Genomic DNA, 9,313 nt, shown 5'->3' with positions numbered 1-9,313 from the left:
TACGGCACTTCTATTTTGGTGCATCTAACAGGACAAAATCCTAAGCATGCCCTGGGTAAGCCCGTGAAGTGTGGACGTGCAACATCCAGACGACGCTGTGGAGGTCTAAGGGCTGGGAACCACGGAGGAAGTGCAACTCTGAGCTCTCTCAACAGGATTTTCATCCTCGGCGGCAAGCGGACTAGAAGCATCGATCCAAGGAAAAAGGAACGAGAAGGCCCTTGCGGAGTGGGGAGGTGCTGCTGGCAACGACGGAGAAGTGGATGCACTCCTTCGCAGTGGTTTTCCGAAGACCAGATCTTTGGGACTTTTGGTCGTTTTCCTAAAAATCTATTAATTCCTCAATTAACACCTAGGGAGCAAAAGAAGTTGTCACAATTGAAGAAAGAGTTCCCCGGTGAACAAAACCCCAGAGAGCTACCAGTGGGCCGGCCACCCGATGCACGCTCAATGCATCGCATCTAACATGTTTCGGAAGTAGCTCCAATCGGTTCAAACGCGTCGAGTTTACGTCCATCAAAAGTGTCAGGATCAAGCAAAAGTTTCAGATGCTCGGATTGACAAACTCTTGTCTGCCTGCAGGGTTCAGTATCCTGTTCACGATTTGACTTCTCTGTAGTGTTTCTGCAGCGCCCAATACATCCTAACGGCATGCACACGATTGCTGTCCATGCCAGCACTCGCAAGCTAGCGTATGCATGCACGCCCTTTAGGGTAGTGAATGCGCATGCCGAAGTGCACCGACAGGTCAATCCGCCGATCACGGTTTCTTTGGGCCAAGTAATAAGGAGTAGATAGTTTCTTGCATTGATTACTCGCTTCCTTCGGCTGGAATATGGAGGAGAATGTGCAACACCTACTGCGTGCTTTGCAACTGCAGCGGGAGGACCGGTGGCTTCTTGAAAGCACAAAAGTGCACTTTTTCCTTGGAGACAATTGACTTCGTAAGGTTCTGGGTCTCTATAGCTGGTGTTGAACCTGATGTAGCAAAGAGAAAAGCCAGTCAGAGGTGGCATCTACCCTTGTACGCTCGCACCGACTGTAGTGACCAGCGCTCGCAGCTGACTCGCCCCGCCCCAGACCTTCGGTTGCTGCCAGAGTTCTTAGCTTGATGGCCATTTTCCCCCGTGAGTTGATTTATCATAAAATATTACATGCACTCATCCGGGTCGGCCTCTAGAGATCCAGTTAGAGTAACACTGTAGTACCCGCGAACTCTACCGACGTCCAGAGATTCCTCGGTCGCGGTCGCGCATCGTACAATGGCAACTTCATCCCTGGTTTCTGTTGCGGATGAAATAACAAATAATTTCCTGCTACTCACACCACTTCACCGAATGAGACCAGTGCTATCCGATGGGCGGGGAGATCCACGTGGTGTGGGGAAGAGCAAAAAGTGCCGAGATTATATTATATGGCGTGCACTTCACCGTTCAACTTTATCGCCGACCCCTAACCTACCTGACGAAGAGTTTTCAAGACCTTGATAATGAAAGAATCGTTCGGCGGCTTTGCCGGTTTGCGCATGGCTTTACAGCCAAGTGCATCAAGCGGTGGTGCACTCTCCCGATGTCCTACCAGGTGGGCACTGACTGTGTTCGGCCACTGTACTTGCCTGCGATGATTCCTGTTCCTTTCCTAGATTGCGTTCTTCCTCTTCCTTACATCTCCGCGTGGCGGAATCTCTTGCCAAGCAAGAGTCGCACCCGCGGCCAACAGGTTAAGCACTAAAACAGAGACGGCGATCTTTTGTGGCACCAGACGAAGCGTAGACTCCTCCAATTGCACATCCCAGTTTTAGTATGCACAGAAGTGCCGCGCAAGATACACGATTATGCTCCAGCGGGCCATTTCAGAGTCAGCACAACAGCGGAGAGTTCTTAGGTTCGTTGGGCGGCCAAAGATACCCCCCTCAGGGTAGGAATGCCTCCTGAGATTTTTTGAATGCCGGCAGCCAATGCCGCTGAATACTCGCAAATCCGGACACTTGGACACTTACCTGCAGCGCCCGAATGGGCCTGTACGGATACCTCAATGGATTTCTTGGAGAATGTCATCAGCCAGAGGCTGTTGGAGCATCGACGTCGTCGTGGAGCAGCTCAGCAAGCGTGCCAATGTCATTCCCTTCTCGAGATTACTTGTAGCGAAGAAATTGGTCTAACTATTCATTAATCATGCCTGGGAGCTGCACGGTTCTCCGCGGATCATGCTTTCCGACAGCAACCCAAAGTTCGTGCGGGTTTATGGAACGGCCCAATATACATCTTCCGCGCCGAACAACCGGGAGACACACAGTTAACCGTAGGCAGCAACAGCATGCTGGTGGAGTATTTACGAGTTTATACCTAGCAAAATTCATCCAATTTGCTTGGCTCGCCCCTTTGGGCAGAGCAGGCGTAGAATACAACACCGCGCTTTTCGACTCGTTGTTTGTCAGCGTTCCTGGTGTACACCAAAAACCCTCTGTTTTACCCGGCGTCAGATCTGGCTGTGGGAACCCAACCCCGTAGACCCGCAGCTTCCGAGATCTATGTATAGCTTGCAGCTACCCAGGAACGCATCAAAAAATCACAAAAACGCCAGGAACAAACAAAGTCCAGAGGTCACTTTCAACTCAGCCAAGTTGATTTTAGTGGTTTCGTACGCTCTACGAAGAGTTCAGAAGGGCAAGTAACCGACGAATTTTGCCGTGCGTTGGGTGCTGGTGTTGGCTCTCGCGCTACTAATGCATTAAAATGCATCGTCTGCTCTCCTTCATCGTGGAGATGTTATCATACCATTGATGTTGGGTTTCCAAAGTGGTGCAGAAAACCACCAAAATATTTTCGAACTCTTCTTACAAATTGGCAGGGGCTACTGCAAGGAGAAACAAGCGGAGGTGACTGGGGTCCTGGACACACGGGTAACAAACCGCCGAGGCCACAGGTAATTGAAATATTTCGATGAATGACCAGAAGAACCAAATCCCGAGCGGATTTATGAGGATGGCACGTGCGAAGAGATTCCACTGATAGTTGGGAAACGCTTAGCGGTGTTGAGGGGCAATTCGGTTTCACGGACCTTCTGTCTGAAACACGCTCGCTTCGGCTTCGTTGAACCTGGAAAGAAAAAAAAAAGATAACAAAACAAAAGAAAACTAGAAGTAAAACCGAAAAAACAAACGCGCAGTAAAATCCAACTGCCTATAGAACCTCTCTTACAACATTTCTCAGCAAGCTAGCAGAAAAGTCAAAATCTTGAAGCTATAAGAAGGAACCCATTCCGCAACTGTCGGTCGGGGAGACGGTGGAGGGGCTTTAGTGGAGAGTTTGAACCGCTCCCAAGTTTGAATCAGTCCAGAAGCTACTCAACGGGATGCTAAAAGACGAAGTAGACAAGGTCGTTCTATCAAAGAGAATTGCAGTTTCCCAATGCGTGCCTATCAGCAGGTAATTCGGCTGGAATGCGAACAAGAATGTATTATGAAGGCGCACGCGCTGAGAGACTTCAGCGTGACGACCTACATCTGCACCTGTAAGAGCGTTTGGATAGGTGGAAGGCAACAAGCCAATAAGCAATGCTTGAACCTTCAGCTGCTACAGAGTACACGAATGCGCGTTTGGTTGGCGGGGGAGGGGGTGCAGGCGTATCCGGTTCTGCGCGATGCTGGCGCATCAGCCCTTACTGGGCCCGTGTAGGCAGCCTAGACGCAAACAGAAGTACAGCCATCTGCAGTATTAGTGCAAGCAGCAAAGGGTGGTTTGGGTGTGCTTGCATGTGAAGATGCCGTGCTACTCCAGCTGCAACGAGCTGCTTTGCAGCACACGTCAGGCCACCTCCTGTTGCCCAGCTCCGGGCAGTCTGGCCGCTGTGCCCAGAAACTCTGGGGATTGGAGGGGAGGCCAGCTGCCTTCAGTAATGCATAGCCCAAAAGACTTCGGCTCGACTGCTCTATTGCTGCCCTCGGTTACGATCGCTCACTCTCGCTAAGCTCGTCTCAGGTGCTCTGTGGTTAAAGGCCTGTGAGTTTCGGGTTGTGCAGCACCACATCCGTCACTGCCTGTAGTCCTCTACTTCTTGCTTAGCCTCTCCCTAAGTTTGCCTCAAGGCTCAGTTCTCCGCTAATATCACTCGTACTCCGTAATTCTTTTGCATCTGTGCCGTCGTGGAACGGTCTCTCTACAACATTTTTCTCGTATGTGTCGAAATTTCATGTGCGATTAAAGCTTATATCTGAGGCTGGAAACAGCATGCAGCGATGAGTACTCAGGTAAGGCTCCATTCGGTAGCATGAGCTCGCGTGCGAGGAGCACTTCGCAGCATGGGAACGCTATTTTTATGTAGAAAACACACCCAATATACCATAAAAATTGGCATCTTCAGCCGAATTGGTAATCAAGTGGAAATAGCAGGAAAACTGAATGTGTAAAGAGGAAACAGCCCTGGTAAGAATCCCCGCAAGACCCACCTGCCACAGTGCTCGCCATCCCCATCAGTGTGGGTATGGCCACGCTTTTCGCACTGCGACTTAATCTTACAATCATGCTAAGTTAGTTGTCAGAGTAATTTTGTTTTTGCTTGTTTCTTGTTTGTCTGCGGATCCCCAACGCAGCATTCCTTCCCTAGACAGGTTGCCCGAGCATTGAAAATGCCGCTCAATTTGGGTGATGTTTTCCCAAACTTCGACGCTCAGGCGTTGGGGGTCGAGAAGTTCAATCTCTACGACTATTTGGGCGACAAATGGGGCATTATGTTCAGGTAACACTATTGAAGTCAGACTCCCTCGCGCGTGGCATTGCGGTGTGGGGGTGCGCTGCACATTACCTCTTGTCCCAGCTGAGAGGGTACTTAGGCAAGCCGAATATATTCTTCATTACAGTAAGACATTTGTCGATGCGTAGAGATAGGGAGTAGACGTGCGGGTATGTCTGCAGCCACCCCAATGACTTCACGCCCGTCTGCACAACCGAGCTCGCAGAAGCTGTCAAGCTCCACAGCCGGTTTGTGGAAAAGAATTGCAAGCTCGTCGGATTCTCGTGTAATGATATGAATAGCCATAAGGTGAGTGAAATTGGTCAGTATAAAAGCACTTACACCCCAGGTCGGGTCGCGATGCTTTCGTTCTGCTGCGCAGAAACTAGTGCAAAGGAATGGATTTTGTCTCATTCTGGACCCGTAGTGGCGTATGAGTGTTTCATTGGCCTCTTCTGTCCCGTTGGCTTGTGCGGAAGGTGCCTGAAATACCCGTATGACGTTTTCACTGCACATTGCTGCGCAGGAGTGGGCTAAGGACATCATGTCGTACGGGGGGGCTTGTGGAGAGTTGCCATACCCCCTCGTGTGTGATCCAGATCGCAAGTTGGCAGCGTCTTTGGGGATTATGGATCCGGCAGAAAAAGATAAGGCAGGCCTACCGCTGACTTGCCGCTCCGTGTTTTTCATTAACCCGCAGAAGAAGCTTGCAGCGTCCATCCTTTACCCAGCAACTACAGGCAGGAGCTTCAAGGAAATCCTCAGAGTTCTTGACTCTCTCCAGGTATTCACAGCGACGAGTGCCTCTTCTCATGATTTCAGCTACTAACGCTGCTGGGGGCCTATCCCTGTTTGAGTGCAGTGCTTTGTGGTGTATGTGCAGCTGACCGAGCAGTATCCCGTCGCAACTCCTGTGGAGTGGACTGTTGGAGGCACCTGCTGCGTCGTGCCGAGCCTGTCAGAGGACGAGGCGAAGTGCAAACTCCCGAAGGGCCATCAGGTGCAAAATCTGCCTTCTGGCAAGGCTTACCTGAGGCTCACGCCAGACCCTAGGAGTTAGGCGATCGACGCAGACGCGTCACGCCTTTTCGCACGGGCCTACCTATGTTATCAGACAGAAATGGTACTGGTTGCTCCCAAGTTGAGGCGGTCGAGAAACGGCGAGTGTGGAACTCCAGCCTCAACATTTTGACCGGAGACGTTTGATTTATGACACGCCGCCTTGCAATGGAGGTTTAGACAGCAAGTCAAACGGGGTTGTAGTTTATCACGTAAGACCGCATTAGTGACAATAGCTTTAAAGCCAGGTATTAGAGCGTAGTGGTCGGTTGGAATAACAATTGCAACAGTTGGTGCTTCATAGAAGGCCAACTGGCTGCAGGTCTCTTCGAGCCAGGTCCGTTTTTTCTCCTTATTTACCGATGGAGGCCCCCGTGTAATTGCACTCCGTAGTGCCGCTTTGCTTCGAATGGTACACAAAACGGTTGGTCATACCCGTTCCGTGTATCTTGTGATGCACCTTGGGGTTGAATCTGTGGTTTCGTCTGTTGTCGCGCGTCAGTGATCGGTTGCAGCAGTACTGCTCACGGTAAAGTACTTCAGGCTCTCCGTTGTCTGTGTACAGCATATGTGGATGCTTCTGTAGTACACGCATTGGTTTTTCTTTTATAGGGAAGCTGCCTACTGGATGGCGCAGTATGTTCTTCACCGACCGCAGTGTACCTCGACACCGGGGAAACATGAGGGAACTTGTTTGGAGGGAATCTGCAAGTATCACGGCCGAATTATGGTTGATTCGCGGGCACTTTGAGATGAAGCGCATTGGCATGTGCAGTTTTAGTTCGTCCGATGAGATATTTGGAGTTTGACAGTATCGGATGTTATCGGAATTTGAATGGGGGGCCGAAGTAGATGTTGAGGGTAGAGGAGTTGCCGTTTAACTGTACTGAAAACTTGAGACTAAAAGGTGAGTGGTACGTCCACGTACATGCAAATGGAGCGGAGCCATGTGGTATATATAGTACGGTTTGTACTGGCTGACAACCGGCCGTGCAGTGCATGCTGAGGAAGGACATATTGGCGCGGTTGTGCACATGCGGTGGGGTAGTTGATCTGGGCGTGGTCTCAAGCAAGCTTGTATAGTGTATCTTCTGCTAATGTATCTGTAGTGCACCATTTTAACGACTACCCTGGACACTTCAGTTTTGGGCCAACGACGCACTAGTCTGTTTCTGCGTGTGGGCCAGCCCTTGATGTGTGACGGCAGTTCACCGCAGCCTCTGGAACTGTGTAGCCCCTCTGAGAACACTGCCGAGGCATTACTTTGGATACGCCCCTCCTACACCTTGTTCTTACAGGCTGAAGTGCGTAGAAGCTTTTGGTAGGCGTTCATCTTCGCATGGGTGCATCCATTGCGTCCAGGAGGCCCTCATTGTGGAATCTCCTCATTGTGGATTGTATGTAATGCCCACTGACGTGTCGCCGTTTGTTACCGGACCTGATGGGCAATGCCATTGCAGAATTTGGTATGGGGACCTCTCCTTACACGACAAGGCTCTCTGCGGACAACTTGTGCCGTGTGGAATTCCGGAAAAGAGATGGATAGATGAGCATAATGGCCGCATTTCCAGAGCAGGTTTATGTGGTGGCGCGTCGATCGTGCCGTGTCCTCGCTAAGCCAGTGGGCCCCTCGCAAATTTTTGGCAGGCAGAGGTCCACGAGGGGTTCTGTGGCGTCATATTTTGCTCAACCCATTCGAACGTGTACCTATACTTGCCACATATTTGACTGTTAACTTGGGAAGTAAATAACCCCCAAAACAAATGGGTCATTCCCTTCAGGCCCTCGGGAACAGGCAATGCTGCCTGCGTGGAGAATGTTGTCTAGCGTGAAGTGTAGCACCCCTGCAGAAGTGCTCGGGTAAAGGAACGCCCCGCTCACTCTATGGTGTGGCGAAGGATGCATGCTCCCACGCCAAGGGTTATGATGGAAGGTAGCTGGACCTCAATTTTGGCGTGAATGTTTACAATTTGACGTGACCAGCACACGAGGCTCTGGTTTTCACTCTCGTGTGCGGTGACACGGCTTTTCTGGCATGTTTTTTCCATACTTTATCGTACGGTTTCACCACGGTCCCATAGACTGTACAATGTTGATCATGAAGCAGCATGCTGATGAGTTCCTTCAGCTTTTCAAGGCCTGATGATAGCGAAAGCGTTGAGGCTACTTCAGAGAACAGTCCAGATTCATCCACATCTCTATGCAGGAAGGTACCCCCAAGAACTCGTATAATTATGACTAAAGCCTCTCATGATTTGCTGGGAGAATATGCTGAAAGCTACAATGCTGACGAGGAAAGTTGGAGGCATTCCATGGCACTCAGCCAAAACCAGGGTGTGTTCAGACTACCTGAGAACAAAGAGAACCGCTTTGGAGATATAGAGCCAACGAATAGTCGGTCTGTGAATGCCAACAACAGTTAGAGGCACGTATAACATTTACGTTGTTCTTGATAGGCCCATCAAATATGCTTATTTCATCCCCAGGTCGAGTTTAGTTACAACGGAGGAAGTGGCACAATTAGTGGGCAGCCGCAATTAAACTTCGAATCCCTGCCAGAAAACTTTACTGCCAGCGGCTCCAAGTTCGTTAGTTACTTTTGGCGCGAATGTATGACACTGCATAATGCCGACCATAACATTTACGTTGTTCTTGATAGGCCCATCAAATATGCTTATTTCATCCCCAGGTCGAGTTTAGTTACAACGGAGGAAGTGGCACAATTAGTGGGCAGCCGCAATTAAACTTCGAATCCCTGCCAGAAAACTTTACTGCCAGCGGCTCCAAGTTCGTTAGTTACTTTTGGCGCGAATGTATGACACTGCATAATGCCGACCACCACATGGACACTGCTGGCGGCTTCGCCATCACTATTTATCCAAATAAGCTGTTTGTTCTTCGTGCGTAAACCCCGTGGAGGGAAGGCGATGCGAATCCGCCCAAGGATGAAGTTGTAGTAGTACGAGGCGCAACCGAGGAATCTCTGGACGTCGGTACACGCCTACAGGAGCCGCTACCACTCCAAATGGCCTCTATCATTGCCAGATCCGGTTCGACACCTGTTGCATACCCACATAGCCCTAAAGAGCTAATTGTTTTCATGGAAAAAGTGCACTTTTGTGATTTCAAAAGCCACCGGTCCTCCCGTTGCAGTTGCAAAGCACGCAGTAGGCGTTGCACATTCTCCTACACATTCCAGCCGAAGCAAGCGCGTCGTCAATGTACGAAACAATCTATTCCTCATTACTTGGCCCAAAGAAATCGTGATCGACGGATTGACCTGTCGGTGCACTTCGGCATGCGCATTCACTACCCTAAAGGGCGTGCATGCATACGCTAGCTTGCGAGTGCTGGCATGGACAGCAATCGTGTACATGCCGTTAGGATGTATTGGGCACTGCAGAAACACTACAGAGAAGTCAAATCGTGAACAGGATACTGAACCCTGCAGGCAGACAAGAGTTTGTCAATCCGAGCATCTGAAACTTTTGCTTGATCCTGACACTTTTGATGGACGTAAACT

General features: G+C 50.2%; 1 protein-coding gene across 1 annotated transcript; it reads left to right on the top strand.

Annotated features, from left to right (window-relative positions):
* Positions 1–4,627: 4,627 nt before the first annotated feature.
* On the top strand, positions 4,628–5,791 carry EAH_00058070 (peroxidoxin 2, putative; the record flags this gene model as incomplete). The annotated part of the gene is made up of 4 exons (XM_013393681.1): positions 4,628–4,737; positions 4,914–5,040; positions 5,258–5,515; positions 5,615–5,791. 4 exons carry the CDS (start codon positions 4,628–4,630, stop codon positions 5,789–5,791), a joined length of 672 nt encoding a protein of 223 aa, XP_013249135.1.
* Between the last annotated feature and the right edge of the window lie 3,522 nt (positions 5,792–9,313).

This window comes from Eimeria acervulina, genomic scaffold (genome assembly GCF_000499425.1).
Source record: "Eimeria acervulina Houghton genomic scaffold, Eah_scaff1290, whole genome shotgun sequence".
Classification (NCBI taxonomy): domain Eukaryota; phylum Apicomplexa; class Conoidasida; order Eucoccidiorida; family Eimeriidae; genus Eimeria; species Eimeria acervulina.
Note: the sequence above shows the minus strand (reverse complement) of the source record. Positions and strands in the feature narration are given on the sequence as shown.